General features: G+C 35.1%; 1 protein-coding gene across 1 annotated transcript in view; it reads right to left on the reverse strand.

The window, feature by feature from the left end:
* Positions 1-18,756, reverse strand: part of LOC110106746 (callose synthase 9) — a 189,230-nt gene that overhangs the window by 121,773 nt on the left and 48,701 nt on the right. Inside the window, exons 11-18 of the mRNA XM_028699978.1 lie at positions 17,596-17,721; positions 16,883-16,959; positions 16,617-16,695; positions 7,597-7,680; positions 839-947; positions 589-712; positions 307-484; positions 150-202 (exon numbers count right to left, since the gene is read on the reverse strand). Coding sequence (XP_028555811.1) covers positions 150-202; positions 307-484; positions 589-712; positions 839-947; positions 7,597-7,680; positions 16,617-16,695; positions 16,883-16,959; positions 17,596-17,721 — 830 coding nt within the window. The remainder of the gene's footprint in view (positions 1-149; positions 203-306; positions 485-588; positions 713-838; positions 948-7,596; positions 7,681-16,616; positions 16,696-16,882; positions 16,960-17,595; positions 17,722-18,756) is intronic.

Consider the following 18,756-nt stretch of genomic DNA (forward strand, 5'->3'; position numbering starts at 1 on the left):
ACTAAGCGTAATTCCACGGCCATTATAACTACCCTAAACACTTGCCTATTCCAAAATACCATAAACATACACAAGCACACAAATATAAATGACAGAAACACTCCACTACAATCCAAAAAAAAAATTAAACTAAAGTTTAAGAAGCTTACTTAATATAGTCAGTTGCCCTTTCATACATCCCACGACCAACAAAATTATGCTCCTTCACATAAGAAAATAGCAGCTTAGAATTACATCAAAGCGTATTCTAATTATCATTGATGTAACTTTACGTAGATGATGGTGAGGAAGAAGAAAAACAATAACCTGGTTGAGCCACTTAAGAAGACGCACTACAGCCCATTGGTCACATGGCAACATAAGTCGGTGGCAAACCGGGATGCGCATTAACAGACTAAGAAAAACTCTGAAAACAGCATATATGACAATTACAAGGACATATATCTTGAAGAATATAGAATCAGACCCGTCCTGCAGTGCCTTACTGTGCAAACAGTTTAAGGCATATGATTAACGTCATTAATAATCACAGTTACAACAAAAAACAAAATTTGAGCCACAAAAAAAGCTGTAGAAAGAAAAACTTACACAAAAAGGTAGCTTATAAGAAGTGAAACAAATGTGAACCAAAGAAACCGGCAGATGATGCGGGAGACCGCAGAGCTACGAGAAGTAGAGTATGCACCATACATCATCAGAATGTCAAGGATACCTATATAGTGTTTCAAGCAAAATTAGTATTAAACCTCTTTGTGATCTATGCAAATCTAGTCTGATGGATAGAGTTTGGTAAGTAGCAAAAACTTAAAAGTTAAAAACATAGAATACAAAAGCATACTTTCTACGAACTTCATCACAACATATGTAGGACCAAGGCTAAGCAGCTGTTTCCCAGTCTTCAAATCTAGATTCCCTTTATTAAAGGCTATGATAGTTAAACCCTGAAAAACACAAGCAGCGCCTAGAATAGTATCTATCCAAGAAGAAGCAATTAAAGTTTGAAAGAAAAGAATTTTAGCAATAAAACTAAAGCAGCAGTAAATAAGCTGATTAGCATGCAAAGTAATCCAAAGGTACATATCACAGAAAATTATCTAGATTTGATGCAATAGTTTTGTGCAATTGAAAAAGAAAAGAAAAACCAGAACAAACAACTGCTATATTTTATAACATTTAAAGGACCATCAAATGTAATGCTGCAAATTGGACTAGACTTCCTACTGCCAAAACATGGGAAGCTGTCTGCAAATGTTTAAAAATGTATCACCTACATCCACAAAATCAACAGGAAAATGGAACAACTAGAAGGATGGTATCAACAGCACTTAAGGTTACCACATGAATCAGCAATGTAAAGTATGTGAAAACCCGAAAAAAATGGCGTTTTAGATCTCGCACGCTTTCAAAGCGCCGCGATGAGTTTTAAATAAAAAATTCAATGTTGTCGGATTTCGACGGGAATAATTTTATAAAATTCTACGCAAAATTTGGAGCGATTTGAAATATAAAACTTATATTTAATTCCTCTTAATTTGAGAGATAAAAATTTCTGAAGACTAATAATACCAATAGTACCCTTAGATGTTATTAATGCTTCGAGAGTTTAAGTGAGGGCAAAAAGGGTCTTTTGCAATCCCTATTTCCTTAAGTTATGAAAGAACCAAAACCAGACTCATTCCTTCCGCTCTTTTTGGTCGGCCGAAACGAAGGGAGGTGGAACCGAGAGGAAGAGGCGCGCGGAAGGGAGCGGCGGGAAGCTTCGGGCGGCCGGTTCCGCGAGCGGCGGGAAGCTTCGGGCGGCCGTTTCCGACGGCCGTTCATGGAAGAAATTGTAGGAAGATTAAGAGAGGATAAGGTGAGTTCTTATGGACATTTCCCATGTTTTTCCTTAGGGTTTTCTCAAGAAAGATTCTAGGGTTGAGAAAACTTTGTTTTTCTTAAAAAATTTAATGGGGATTGTTAGGGAATGATTAGGAGATAATTTATGCATAGAAATGAAAATTTTCTTTAAAGATTGTGAGTTGGAAAATTAGGGTTTTTTCCCTAAAGTTGAAATTTTTTAAAATGCTTTTAAAACTTGGTTCCTAAGGGTCCTAAGAATGTTTCTGAAGGTATAAATTAGGCTTTTCTTACAAAATGATATTCCCAATATTTAATTTAAATAATCCGAAAATAATTACCTTAATGTTAATTAAAGTTTAGGTTAATAATAGATTAAAGATTTATGTTAATGACATTCGTTTATGTTAATAACATTGATTTATAATAATGATATTCATGTCATTTGATAAAAAGTAATTAAGATTTAATATTTATTTACGTTAATGGTTTCTTTATATTAATGATTAGGAATTAAGGTTAATGTTGGGTAAGGGGAATTTTGATAAATGATTAAGCAAATTAAATACATATGTTTGTAATTATGAAAATGAGAGAGAGCGAGTGAGAGAAAGAGAGTACTAGAGTAGTTTAGAAAGAGAAGGAAGATTTTGTTTTAAATTATTTTGTAGATTTTAAGAATGAGAAATTGATACTTATAGGTGATTAATCGTGGTGACATCGAAGGAAGAAGGATTAGCGAGGAGAAATCAATTTTCTAATTTTCAGGTAAGTATACATGATTCTTTATTACGGCATTACTTTTGTTTCTCTCCAGTTCTATGTTTTGAAAGTCCCAACATGTTCATGCAATATTTATAATTAATTTAGATCATGATTTTACTACTCTGTTCAAATGATTGATCATGCAAAGTTTATGCTATATTTTATAACATTATATGATAGAGATTATGTAATTTATGAAATGAAAAGAAATGATATGATATGAATGTTATATTGAATGATTAAATGTGCATGCTGATTAGATGGAGTTCACCCCCTTATGGTACTAGCTGGTGACACTGTACTCGTACACGATAAAATGGTAAAGGAAATGGAAAAGGAAAATGGTAAAGGAGTACCTTTATGGTACAGACGGTGACTCTTGTGACGGTTGTATTATATACGAAAAGAGAAAGTTAAGTAAAATGATATGAATATGGAAAGGAAAATGAAAGATATGGCTTATGATATGATATGTTTAATGATATGTTAGTATGAAATCATTTTTATTTTATGTTAATATGAAATTGGCATCTATCATATTACACAGTTTTCTTGTTTACTGTAGTTTAGGATTGTGTATTACTTACTGAGTTTTAGCTTAATGTTAGTTGTTAATATTTTCAGGTAAGCTTAAATTAATCAAATGAGTAGAAGCGGCGGCAATGTTTATCGTAGGGGAGGAGCTCCAGAAGAAAGGTAATTATGAATTTATTGAGGTTTATGTTTATGTGTTTTCAATTTGATGTTTTAGAAGCTCTTTCAATTATTATGGAAATAGTTTTAGAGATTAAAAAATTTTAACCTACCGTCCGACCTTTGTTCCCGCCTCGCCCATGCGAACTCATCGGGCCGGATCGTGACAAAGTAATTCGTATCAGAGAATAAGCTGAACAGAATGTAAGCAATCCACAGCTACGTAATGGAAAAAATGGTCATGATTTGAGGCAATAGTTTTGTGCAACTGCATTTAAAAAAAAAAAAAAAAAGTAGAACAGAAGAAACAACTGCCAGATTTTATAACATATTTAAAGGACCTTCAAATGGAATGCTGCAAACTGAACTCTACTTCCTACTACCAAAAGATGGGGAAGCTGCCTGCAAATGTTCAAAAAGTCACTTTATCCACAATCAAAAAGAAAATGGAACAACTGATGTAGAACAAGGGAGGATAATTCAGGGGATGACCTATAGACAGCAGTTTAGATCTTCCAAACATCAGTTGTGAGCCGTGCAATGGCTGGCTTTGCATGGGCAATGGCTGAAATTTCTGGCTGTAGTTTTAGAAAGAAGAGGACTCAATGTTGGGTGGAATTTGGAGAGGATTTAATGGAAGGGAATTAGTGAGAGAGAGCTTTGGAATATTCGGCAAGCAGCAGGTTGAATTTCCAAACTTTTCCCAAAGAGAAACAATGGAATCTGAGTAGACTTTAGGAAAAGAAAAATCCCATAAGGGGAGCTGACGGGATGTAGAGGGAATTATGGAGTTATTTCCTAATTTGACTCCTCTGTTTTAGGAAATAAAGGCCTTAGGTTTGAAAATCGGGTGGCAAAAGGAGATCGTTGATTAATTCCAAAGAAAAGGAAAGCTGTGGTTGGAAAGGTTACACGTGATCGTGTGGTTTCGGTCAAAGGAGAATCATCAGGATTGCGAGATCTCATCCAAAATGTGGTTGTGCTGTTAGGAAAATATATCCTATTTTAATCTCCTAAAATGGGGAAAAAGGGATAGAAAATAAATCAAAAGGATTTATTAAAGAGGTGAGCGCGTGGTTTTGATATGAGGAGATTGGGGAGTGATTTTTGGGGTGCTTCAATTTAAGGCTTTAAAATTTGGGAAAGTGGTTTAAAATATATTCCTATTTGAATTTGAAATTCAAAATAAAATTCATTTAGTAACTTTCCAAATTTGAATGATTGAATTAGGGAGAGAATTCAACATCTGTAATTTAGATTGTAATTTGATTTTAAGAAACCACCCTAAATTAAATCACCAAATTAGAATTTAATATGTCATGAAGAAGAACTCAATCGTTTCCTAAATACTTTTTATTTAGAAAATATTTGGAAATTCAAATATAGATTTCAAATATGAAAAAATTTCCTAATTTAATTGAACTTTCTTTAGTAAGCATTTGTGGTATTGACTCTCATTCTGGAGACAAACAAGGAGTGCGGCGGTGGAGGAGCTAATGGGGGAAGTGGCCGCGGCTATGGAATTTTTGAAGCTTAGTTATGGATTTGGTCCGTTAGAGGTTGACGGTATTGCGATCACCCTTCTCGTCTCCTCCTCTCATGAACTCATAAAGAGATACAATCTCCACTCTGAACTCACTAAGAGATCAGACAATGGAATAAAATTTTCATTAGAAAATTCATCATCACCAAAATACAAAACAACTACTTATAGCGCTCATGAAAATGAAATAAAAAAATAAACTAAAAATGCCTTCGCGACTACATTAAGCTATAAATTAACACCCGTAAGAGTATAAAGGAAAAACATACAATATAAAAAAACTAGTAATAGAAATATATAAATAAAACAATAACTCAAGATCCATAGCGTTGATCCCATCCGATGTCTCATGATGTAGAACGGAACATGCACTGATGCATGATTAAGGAAGTTTGCATGCTAATCATTTTAAAGCAACAATATATTAAAGCTTCCTCTTTCGAATGTAAAGACAATAAAGATAGTGTAATAATAAAGTGTGGTTAATATACTAGTCAATGTACACATGCGGAAGGTGAGATCATTAAATAGTCAACTAGATCTTACTAAGTTGCATACATGGTGGTCAACAAAGGAATTCCAATGCCAACAATATTAGATTAGTCTATGAAAGATCCTCAACATCTCTTTCTAGATTACTAGCCTTTAGCGGCGAATATTAAATGATGATCTTCATGAAGGTAGTAAATTCACATCATCAGATGCAACTATGAGAGTAAAAGACTTAGTGTCCATATTACCCGAAAAACAAGAGAATACGCGTTCCGGCAAAGTTGGTGTCACTATTGTGGATGAATGTGGCAGGGACGAACCGCTTGAACCTCCTCATGCACTAAGAACACCGGAGTCGCTGGTGCCGAGAAATTCATAATACAGACAACATGGCAGAGACAGCAAGGAGGTATTATTGGACAATTTTATCTTGTTGATATAATCGGGCACACTTTGGCTGGGGGAACAAGCAATCTGGAGACTTTCAAAGGCTAGTGGACAGCAAGGTAGGAAATACCAAAAAGTCATGTAAACAGCTTGATGATTCTTCCGACAGCAATTATCCAGCAAAAAAATCTGAGAGGATCTAATCTTTGATCTCATATCTAGGATTTGGGAATGAAATTAAAAACTGAAGTATTATTGTTGAGGGGAAGATACGGAGCCTTTAGAGAGGTTTAAGGTATTTAGGGTGGTGGTGATGTTGTGGGCAATTAGAGAGAGGAAGCCATGAGGGTGGGGTATGGACCGGCCACGATGAGAGAGAGAGCGTTAGAGGTCTATAGGAGGTGTGAGAGACATATAGTAGAAACTGAAATCAATTTCAGTTTAAGTATGAGAGGAAAGTATTTGAAGAATCAATTTGAATTTAGACATTAGAAAGAGGTTAATTAATCTAAGACATCATGGGGAACCCATCATATAGGGCCGGCGGCATGGTGAGTGGAGGAGAGGGGAATAGGGAGGAGTAATACTTCTCAAATGAATAATCGATGCACTAGGATGAAAAATTGAAAAACTCCACATGCATGAAATTTGACTTGGCTCAATTCAAAACTTTCCTAATATAGAGATTTTGCAAATAGTGCGAAAGGGTTTGAGAATTCTAGATATTTTTGAAATTAAAAATTCGGTAAACTGCTTTAATTTATATGTAAGACAACAAGGTCAAGGAGGTCATTATGGATGATTGCGAGATCGTACATGAAGCACTGTGGAGAGCAAGGTGAAGAGCTGGGCGGAAAGGAGGAATTGCAGGGGAATAGGGATGCGGACTCTGGTGTCGTGAGCTTAGTTGAGAGGGAGTTGGAGTCTTTGTGGTGGATGCTGGGGGTAGTTGGGGAATGTAGCGGGAAGATGTGGTAAGCTGATAGTGCTTAGGCGTGGGGGGGAGAGAACAATAGAATATTGAGAGAAAAATAATATAAAGATAAATACCATGCCAGTGAAGGACGCTTCACTGACTGGCGGTAGTGTTCTGCCCAAGTATCACCTGTGGCTACTCCACTGACTCATGAACCAGCAGAGATCTGGAGGAAAGACTCACTAAGCAGGAATCTAAGAGGGTGAACTCCGAAAGAGAACACAAGAACCAAATTTTTCACTCAATAATTCATCATCCTCAATAAAGAAAGCTAGCTATAAATAGCCTCATGAAAACGAAAAATAACAAAAGACTCAGAAATGCCCTTTCGGCACAATCACTACATGAAACCCATAAGGTATAAATGGGAAAACAACATGATATGAATAGATAAACTAGTACAGAAAATATAATAAATAACTAAATAAAATCATAGTAAGACGTATGTGATCTCCGGATGTCTCATAATCATCAATGCAGAGCTGATAGAAGGACGTGATATGTAAAGATTTTTAATATAATGTTCAGAGATAACACTATATAACAAGTATTCACCAGTTTGAGACTAATCTGGATAAACGTTATGGTCTGCCAAACGATAAGATGATTAAAAGGCAAAATTGGATACAGCATAAAGCCATCTGCATGTGAGCAGAGGGCAGATGATAATGCATATAATAATCATAGCATAGTGTGCTTCCGAGAAGTGAGCAAATTGATCGCAGGAACTCTACGACACTATTATAATTTAGAGGAATATGCAATAGACATACCCCAAAACTGGTAGGACAAGGATAGCATAAAATAAGGCAACATGTTCAAGAGTACAAAGCAAAATGGAGGACATTAAACTATAGAAAAAATGTGAAGAATTCTCTAGGAGAAGAATATCGACTAATAGCATCATAAACAGATTAATCACAAGTCTTGTGAAAATTGTGGGGTATAAGATAAGGTAAGTTACGAATCTTCTCACAAAGGAGGTCTATCCACGCTGATAGTTTGCCTCCAGTGGGAAAGAGAATGAACGCTTATTTAAAAAAAAATAAAAAGTTAATACAGAGTTTTTCACAATTATAAGGCACAGCTTTAAAAGTGAAGATATGAAGAGAAATAGAAAACGGAAGGCACTGAATAGTTAGTTGAGCATCAGGCGCAAAACTTTGGCATAAAATCTGTTCTCTTACCAACGATATAGATAAGAAGTTCTTACCTAGTGAGCTCAATAATATTCACAATATTGTTCGTAGACCGACAAAAAAAATCAATGTTAAGCAAATTAGTTTGATCGCATGTTCCACTTAGCCAAGTTTGCAAGTACATGAAAAATCCGCCATCTGACCTGTTTACATGCCAATTTACAGTACTACATCGTTAATAGAACCAATTTTACCAGCGGATCTACAATTCTCAAGGGGAAAACACATGGGACTAAACTGAGACTGAGACATAGCTGGATGGATAATAGCATTAATAAAGCTTAAACTGAGACTGATTCCATTGGACTCCTCAGAAGGATGAAGTGTCCGACACGACACTCGTCAAGACAGGGCATGGTCTAACGATGTCCGACACGCGTGAGAGAAGAGAATGAATAACGTGTCCGATTAAAAATTTAAAAAATAAATAATGAACGGAACGCGTGTCCGACACGCGATTCTTAAATATTTTATATTTTTTAAAATATAATTTTTATGATTTTGGGAGATTTAAACTAAATTTCTTTATTTCCTATCCACAACATCAAATCAACGTCTGCATTTATATCATTCATCGAATATTCTCATTTTCCATTTCTCTTTGGCAGTGAAGTATTTTCATCTCCTCTCTTTTTGCACAATTATAAATCTTTCTCTTGTTGAACCAGAGTTGAAAGCAGTGATATTCAATGATGATGATATTGAAGGCCAAAATCAAACTCTAAAGCTAATCATAGTAGTTGAAGCTTGAATCTTGATGTTGTTAGTAATAATTATTGCTTATATTTTTGTGGTTGACTAGATATTTTGTACTAATATTTTATATTATAAGCTAGACAAGTTATCATGTCATTCATTTATTATTATTTGTCATTTTATATGATTTACATTATATATATATACTATATAAAAAATGTATTATCGTGTCAGCGTCGTACCCGTGTCCTATATTTTCAAAAAAAAAATCGTGTCTGTGTCGTGTCCATGTCGCCGTGTCCGTGTCTGTGCATCATAGAGCTTAAGCAATCAAGTATGGTTTACCATTAATACATAGAGCATATAACTCTTGTTCACATCTCATGCGTGATGATTTATCCTGTCAAGCCTATCTCAACATAATCCTAGTTGTATGTAGAAAAAAAAAAGGAAGAAAGCAGAAAGAAGATGATGAAGACAAAAGGCAATGGGAAAGAAAACATATAAAGAGGTTAAGGGGTTGGAGAATAAGGAATTACAAGAGAATCGACAGAAAACCACATAGATTACTTCAAAAAAAAAAAGAATATGAGAAAAACGAAGACGAGGGTGAAAGATAGGCTCCTAGAGAACAAGACCTATCCTAATAATGGGATCCCCTATAGGGCATAACATTCTATAGCAAAAATGGGCATGGAGATGAGAAAAGCAAGGGTGGAGGAAAAGGAGAAAGTAAGAGAAGAAAGAAGAAAAATAAAACAGGAGAAAAGAAATGGGACAACTAGAAAACTATTCACCACAACGAAACAGAACACAATTGTGCACCCCAACAATCACAAAAACAAAATTTGAGCCCCCCAACTCATGATCTCCATGTCCCAACTGCCCACATCTCTCTCACTTAAGATCATCGCCCCAATTAATTTAATACAACTCCACTACCTAGCACACCCATCTTTATTCCTTTGTTGTGCAACCTACTCATCTGACTCCCTCTCACACGTGCATCCTCACCAATTGGTAGATACCACTTATGGCGCTCTGGAAAGTGAAACTAGCGCCTGCTCTCAACATTTTGCCTAACGCTCTAACTGAACCTTGCATTTTCTCACTCACTCTCAGCTAATTCTCAACGAATTTTCTCTAGCCCAATTCGCCTTTCTCCCAAACCTCGTTCACAACTCTCATCTCACATGCTTTGAGTGGCTCACAGCTTACTCTCCCTACGTTACTTGCCCCGATCTATTGCCTCCCTCACACATCATTATTCGACTTACTTCCACTATAGCATTAAGACTTGGCCTGGCAAATTTGCCTCCCATGTCCATAGTAGCTTTGCCACTAGGCCTTACACTATATCGATATTTGCACTTTCAGATGATCCATAGTTTTGATACCAAACACATCATTGTCCGACATACTTTCAATAAATTAAATACTTTGTGCCATCGATCTTTAATCCTAATGAATTAGGAGACAAAAACCCTATTAACGATCTTTCATCTGATATGAGATATCTCCTTAATTAATCTTTGGCCTAGTAATAAGAGGTTATTGCATTTTCTTCATCAAACAAACAAGTGGTGTGCCTTAGTTGGTTTAACCAAAAAATTAAACCTAACCGTGTTCGGTTTACTTTGTACTGTCTTTTAGAAAATGGTTAGGTCTTTAGTTTGGAATAAGGATTATTAAGATCATGATTGATGATTAAATTTTTTATAAAAAAAATGATACAAAAAAACCAAATTTTGGTTTAAAATAGAATTTGCAAGTTACTCATTGTTTATAAATAAATTTAATGAAAGAAAATATATTATCCAAATTTTTATTATGGTTGGACTAGTGTTTTTTATTTGTAAAATTGCGCTATTATGCTTCGTTGAAAAAGGTTATCTGACTTGATGAGATAGTACTATTATTATTATTATTAAATTTCAATTAAACAAAAAATCAAACAAAATAAACCGAATTATATTTTGATTTCATTTAGTCTGGTTCTATTATAAGAAAAGTTTAGTCAATTCAATTTCTCCTATTTTGGATTTCGGAACCAAAATCATTCAATTTGACAAATCTATTAACCAATCCATCAAAATCGACTAATTGCAAACCCTTGCGTTAGATAAAAATGTTAATAGTGACTCAAAAATTGCTATCAAATAGATGTCATTGTAGTCCTTGAGTGACTGATTCCAGATTCGCTAAAGCCTATGATCTCTTTAGCTGCCAAACTAGATGTAAATTAGATGCCTCTATCATGCTTTAACGGTTGGGAAAGAAGAAATGGAAAAAGGAACAAAATAAAATAAAAGAACAATAATAACTACTTATAGTCAATCTTAATAGGCAGAAACTCTATAGAAACTTTCAAACAATCATTAAGAAGATAATAATGCAATTGCCAGGCGACTTTCACGCTGTCAGTATACTCATGATTTTCTAATAACCCAAATGAACCAAGTTTTATCACTACCACCAAAGCTCCTTTCATGAGAAGGAAATAAAGAGAACATAAAACTAGCTCTAACCAGCAAAATGGCACGATAAAAAAATTGAAGATAATCTAGACAAATCATGCAAAACTATATAATTCACCTTAAAATCACATCCAATTTGGAGAGCAAAGATAAAATTTAACCAATTCGACAAATATCGACAAACATGTTGGTCTCAATTAATTATTACAACCGGCATGTGTCTAGCAAATGATTGTTCAGCATGTCCAAGCAAAGAAAAAATTCATTTCAAACTGAGTAAGCCATGCATATAAAATAACAAAGGAAATATATACATCTAAGCCTATTACAATCAATCCCACCATTTGAGTCTCATTTCTTCCAAAACGAGGTAGCAAGGTGAAGTAGAACGGGTAGGAGGCTTTGCTAGGAAGAGGATCTCTTCTCCAAAATCTGAAGAAAATTTTGATTTCTTTGCCCAAAACCTGAGAAGAATCTCATATTTTCTTTTGGTAGGAGAGAGGTTGCAAGCTCCAAACCTCCTCTCCTATAATCTGAAAACAATTTCAGATTTTCAACCAAAAAAATCTGAGAGGAGTTCTCAGATTTTAGTGGGCTAGGACGTAGAGAACTTGAGGAGTCTAGCCTTGGTTGTGAATAGAAAGCTGAGAACAAACTTCCTTTACAGGTTTTGGAAGAGAGAGCTTAACTAATGCAATTAGGAGTGAGTAGGGGCAGTGACAGGGAGAGGGGGTCGGCGGGATTGAGAGGGGGTGAGCTCATGTTTCCTAAATCCAACCTCTAGTATTAGGAAATAATTTAGAGCCAAGATATGAATGAGAATTTCGGCCAGGTAAGAGTTACACGAATTGTAATTATTTCACATTGGGATTTGGTGCCATGTGTACAAGCTTGCCTAAAATAGTTTTAGACATAGGAAATTAATTAACTCTATTTGAATTTGAATTCAAATATTATTAACTTAAGAAACTTTCCGAAAATAGATTCGCTAATTTAGGAAAGATTTCAAAATTCACAATGTTTTGAATTTGAAATGAGGGATTTGTGGAGGAAAAATTTTGAGTTAATGAGGGAGTTAATTAGGAGCATTAATTGGCTCTTAATTTGGCAAAGGAAGGAGGAAGAGGGGCCGGCCTATGAGAGAGGGAGGGAGAGGGGTTTGATTTCAAATAAGTGGGCCCCAATTGCTCAAGGGAATTAATTCTTAAATCTGAAATTGAATTTCAGATTTAAAGCTGCGATTAATTCCTTAATTAAAGGGAGGAAATTGAGGGGGCATTTAACTCCTAATAGAAATTTGAATTTTGGATTTGAAGAGTTAAAACCTTCCAAATATGGATCAAACACAATTAGGAAAGATTTCAAATTCAAATTCAAAAGGATTTGAAATCTTTGATCATCCCAATTAAATCATCAACCTAATTAGGAAATTTCAAGGAGACGGAGAAGTGGGGATGAGGCCGGCAGCTAGGGAGCCATGGCCGGCGGTTTGAAGGATTTTCTGGTGAGGTGGCAGGCGGCTTATGGAAGAAATGGAGACGACGATGGTGGACGTAGGTAGAGGATGACGATGACGGCTAGGAAATAAGAAGGAACAAAACAAAAACAAAGATAGAAGATAAAAAACAACCGTGACCGTTGGACTCTTCCGAAGACTGACGGGTGATGCTTTGCCCTTCTCCAAGGGACTTCAAGTCACGAGCCCGGACCCATCCTGCGGCTGGTGAAAATTCTGATTCCTTCCCATAAGAATCTCACTATCGTACTCTCAAAAGAACACAAGTGTTGAACACAAATTTTAATATCAATAATCCATCCCCTATTACAATAGCTTAAGGCCCTATATATAGGTCACAACATAAGAAAACTCAAAATACAAAATTGCCCCTTGGGCCACAACACTCACATAAACCAACCTAGGGCTAAAACAAGAAATACATCAAATAAGAACTAAAATTCAGAAAAATAACTCATAATTGAAGATTTAAATTATAGTCATCGAATTACGACGCCTCCTGTGATAGATGCGCCAAATCTTCGTACCGATGTCCGCATCACAAGGCCAATCATTTGGGCTTTTTTTGCCAACAAGGCCTTAAGACCCCAATTCAAATGTTCCACATAAAAGATCATATGACCCAGCCTTATTGGCCACTTTAAAACCATAACAACTAAACTTACATCAAATTTCTTTCAGCAATTTAGCTGTAGAGTCCGATCCATAGAATTATTGATTCCTAACACTACCATCAAAGTTCAAAATGATAGTTTAAAATAAATTCTCTTCTCAGGCTTCTCTCAGCATACAAGTTTTAATTTATGCTTACGGTCTTCCCAAGGATGTAAGTTATACCTCAATTAATGGGATCAACATAATCAATTGAAGTATTGAACTAATCCGTCTACGTTAACCATCATGTACCATTACTCAACTTTCCACATCCTTGAGGATGAAAATTCTACTAGACGTCAAGACCTAACTAGAAGTAAAAGCTTGAAAACCCCCCAAGCAAAGTCTGTAATTAATTTATACCGGTTGAATAGTAACAAATAGTAACAGGAAATTCAGCTATCAAATTTGATTGTAATAAGTAATAACATGGAAAAATATATATATATAATATCATTTTCTCTTACGATGATCTGATGTAGAACGGGAACGCGCTAGCCACTTAAAAATTCGAATATTAAATTTTCAGATTTATTTTTGAGGGGATTTGGAATTTGAATTTAAAATTTAACTCCAAGAGGGGAGGGGAGAATTACATGGATTAGGAGAAGAGGAGATAGGAGAGAAGGGGGAAACCGGCAACATTGCATGTAGTTTGGGGAGTTGGATTGGCGGGAGTTAATTGCTCTCGTCTAAATTAATTACAGCTTTAGAAAGAAGATAATCATCAAATTTAATTTTGAAATTGATTTGGATTGATTTAAGGAATGCAATTTAATAAATTTAAGATAAAGTGGAATGACCTCGCCATCGATCTTCGTCTCTTCTCTGATAAGCGTTACACGTTGAATATCTGCATCATGATCCTTGCTTAAATAAATTTTTTACATATGTAACGACCAGATATTTAAATTTATTAATGCACTAATCCAGATATATATCTATGTTAAATAATGCTCAGTTAATTAAAAACAAGCTGATGCAGGATATTTAGATTGAGTGCATATGGGTTCATTTAGGCATTGCACAACTCTTCGATTAAAATAATTTTAGAAAAAGTTACGAGCAATCCTCAACGAAGATTCAAAAATAAATAAAGAGGTAATTTGCTTAGGGAAATCGCATGCTCGGAGTTCGAAGTTTTCAAGATAAATAAGAAAATATAACAAACAAGTAGTAGCCTTCAAATAATCCTAATCTAACAACGAGAATTAGGATGCAAATAAAGACACGCTCAATTCCTATGATTACTAAGCTTTAGCAAGAGCATTGGGAGGAGACTTTGCGACTACAATCACACCATTGAGAACTTGGACTTAAAGAAATAAGATGCAAGTGTAAGAGAAAACTTTCTAGAGTTAGGATTCCCCACATAGAACTTCTCTTTTGACAATATCCAAGTCAACGCACGAAATTGTTCTCTTCGTAGTTGCTGAAATAATATTCCCATCCTCCTAAACATGGAAAGAAAAGTTTCCAGATTTTCTGGCTACAAATCTGAGAAGAAACTCTAGATCCTGTAATGTGAGAGGAGATTAATTGGACATTGATTTAAGTCCAAAAGAAGAATACATTGCACGAGAGGAGAGAGGAGCCAGAGGTTTGAGCGCTAGAGGGAGAAAACAAAAGGAAAAGGTGAGGAGGCGGCGGGAAACAGAGAAGCAGGATTTGATTTTCTCAATCAATTCTTTAGCTTATAGAATTAATTGAGAGAATTAATGAGGGAATCCGTCAAATCAGAGATAAAAGAATTAAGACATATTTCCTTTGGAGGATGGTAGGATTAGGAAACTAATCCTAATGAACTTCAATAATGGGGCACGGCGGCAATAGAAGCTTAGGAGAGAAATCAAGGGAGGGAAATTAGGGTAGATCTAATAGGCTTGGAAAAATTAGGTAAGTTTTCAATTACATTCAATTTAAATTTGAAATTCAAATCGTCGTAATTAAGAAACTTTCCTAAAATAAAAGAGCCAATTTAGGAAATAATTGGAATTCTAAATTCAAATGAATTGAATTCAACATAATCACAATAAGCCCAACCCAATTAGGAACCAAATAGAGGAAGCTAGGGAGTAATGGTCTCGGCGACCATGGTCATGGCCGGCGGCAATGGGTGTTGGTATTGCTTGGCCATGGGGTGTTGGGAGGAGGTGGGAGGGGGATAATTTGGGTGCTAGAGAATCCGGTGGCTAGGTGATAGAGAGGAGATGCGGGGGTATAACAGGAAAAGAAAGAACGAGATAAACAACGAAACCACGAACCCGATTTCTAGGTTGATGGTATGCGCCAAACTTCTCTCTCCAAGGAAGCTCTCCACTAGAACTTCAAGTGCTCACAATGCTCCAAGCAAGAAAACAAAATTTCTCAAATATCTTTTCATTAACCTTGAAAATAAAACAAAGGCGGTTAAATAGCTCATACAAAGACTCCAAATAACATGACACATTGCCTATAGGCTATAACCATTGGATAACTCCCCATAAACAGGGGTACGACGGGAAATACTAAAATACACTATAAGCAATAATAAATGCATGAAAATAAAATACATACTCAAAAATATAAAGACTCAATCGTGGCCGTAGATCGACGGCCGCGTCTCTGGTAAACTCTCCAAGAAGATCTGATGTCCCCATCACAAGCATGCATATTATTTTATCTTTATTGAATGTTTAAACATTATAACAGAATTATTTATCTCACTAATATTTAGCTCATTAGATAATATAATGATTGTTATTTAAGGTAAGGGAGTAGATGAGACCATAGACAAGTGATCCCGCTGTTCCGTAAGGAAGCATTTTGGGATGGATGTATAGATTTGGATATGTTATAAAAGAAAGATAAACATTCTGTAAATTAAAGACCACTTGTACAGATTAATTATATATGAAGTTTCTTATAAGAACTGTAGTTAGTTTGATAATTAAAATTGCATGCTTGCATGTTAATATTTATAATGCATCTCCCATGCCTCTAAATTGATTTAGTTACGAGAATTTGATGATTATGCAATGCAATGAATGTTGTGACAATCTAAGTAGACAAATTTTCAGATCATTCGATTTTAATTAGAAAAAAAAATCCAGAAGTCTGTTTATAGGAAAAGTATCCAACTAGATTGTCCGCCTTGAATACACCTCATTGTTAACTAGAAGGGGGTCAAAATGAGGTGTGGTAGCACTAGCTTATGAAGGGAAAGAAGATTAGGCAAAAATAATAATAAGAGCCTAAAATATATTACTAGTGCAGTTAAAATCATGCGTTAGAAATTTATAAGAGGTCGATTGTACCTCACCAATAAAAAGAGAACAATAATCACATCATTAATTGGCAATAAAAAAAGAAACCAAGAATACTACCAACAGGTACATACCTTAGCCCTTCTAACAGGTTTTAAGAAAAAAGGTGAACCCAAACGCCATGGCCAGCCAAGCTGAAAGCACTGAAGAGACCTATGAATTGAAAAACAAATTGAAGGACAAATAGATGAGATTTAGAAGACACGAAATAGAAGTGAATATTATCATGAAAAATAATACATTATTAATGAAAATTCAATAACAAAAGAAACAACACTGATAAAAAGCAGGTCAATAAACCAAACAGTAAAATTCCAAGGATTTTCATTCCTAAACATACCAGAAGTACTCATTGAAATCATCATAGTTTCTCCAAGCAGAGTGAGCAGCCTGCCCATTGTCATTATTTGCAGCCTCCTGAAATAGGAATGGTTCATTTGAAGTATTCAGGTTTAACAAGTTTCTTTCATAAAGCCAACCCAAACAGTTGAGATAAGCTATTGTTGATGATGAGGGGTGAGGTTTTGTGCTTTTTAAAGCAATAAGAATATATTTATAAAAGAGAAACCTATCATCATTTATGCAACTATTCATAATGAGGAAGCTATGGCCGTTTAATCAAAGTTGGGTAATTACACATCTTTATCATTTAGATACATTATAGTTAACGTGTTTTTTTTCCCTCGTCCGTCTTGTTCATTTAAAAGTTGACCCATACAAAATCACCACCCCCGTCACCACTCCCACTAAGTCCAAAACGAGCACTGTTATGCCACGAAGCAGAAGCTAATAGCCAACTCATATGCACAATACTCCACAATATGAAACTATGTATCAAAAATAATAAAAGCTTTTTTCTGTGCATTTAACTTACATTAAAAACAAGCTTTAATAGCATTAACTAAACTTCTATGGCAATTATGTTTCTTTCTTTTACTTTCACGTTAACTTCAGAGCCTTATAGCTAAACTAAAAGTAGCTTGTCAACATATGCTAAGATTAAAGCCATTAATGGCTACATATGTGCGAGAAGAAGTTATAGAGAAAACTAACCGCCGCAATGACATCATACAGAGGAGAAATAACTTGATCAAGGAACGATACCCCACTCTCTGATTTACAACTATTTGCAGGCTCCGCAATCTGACCACGCAGTATTTCTTCTAATTCTCTAGCCATCTGTGCAGTTAGAAAAGCGTGCATAACTTGAACTAGGAATATTTAAAAAAAAAAACTAAAAAGAAACGTAGGACATCACCAAGATATTTAATATACAGGGAAAAAAAGACAAGTTAAGAGCAAGTAAAACGAAAGGCATATTTTATGCTAGGTAACATTTAATAGTCCTAACAAGATTAAAACATTATTTCAGATATTGGTACTCAGAAACCAAACGACAAAATCACTGAAAAGACTCTAAGCAAGGCTCTAATAACAGTAAATCAAGAAGAAAAATAGAAGATAAGTGAGACGCAACATTTCTTCATAAACAAAGTCAATAACTATTTAAGTTTCTTAAGCTTAAAAGCACACGAACCATATTAAGTTTGATCAGAAAAACAGACTCCTAGGTGTATACATGGACCTCCCAAAAAAGACTGATCTGTTGAGCTTTCAAGTGAATATTGAGAGAAGAAAATGTTGGATATCATTCCAGAAGAAGCAAAACACACATGACGCAAACAACAAAATGGTCTTTATCTCTATGTTACAGAATGGACTAGCTTTATATACAAGTTAGATCGAATGCAACAAAGTCTATAGGAAATTAGAAGACGAATAAACGACAGTAATAAAGGTTGTAAAAAATAAATAGTAAATACCGAAACTAGAGTCATTACAAGAATGTTAAAGAGCGTTTCATAGGGGAAAACCGAAATATAAAACTAACTTTATTTAAACATGGATTAGACTAAGAACATGGTTTAAGTGGAGAAGCACACCCTTTTCTTAGTGTCAGGAGTTTTAATGTGTTTTAATGACTTCAAAGGAAAAAAAAAATTAAAAAAAGACAAACATAAAATTTAATTAGCTTGTGGAAAATAAATAAATTGAGCATACATGAAGAGCCAGCAACCCACCCATTATAATGTATAGAACATTTTATCCCAATGCAACCAGCTTAACAGCTGAAAACGATCCAAAATATGCTGTAAAAAGTCAATGCTGAAGCTAGAGATAAGAATCACCTTCATGACTATCTCACCCCTGACC

Source organism: Dendrobium catenatum, unplaced genomic scaffold (genome assembly GCF_001605985.2).
Source record: "Dendrobium catenatum unplaced genomic scaffold, ASM160598v2 fragScaff_scaffold_1417, whole genome shotgun sequence".
Taxonomy (NCBI): domain Eukaryota; kingdom Viridiplantae; phylum Streptophyta; class Magnoliopsida; order Asparagales; family Orchidaceae; genus Dendrobium; species Dendrobium catenatum.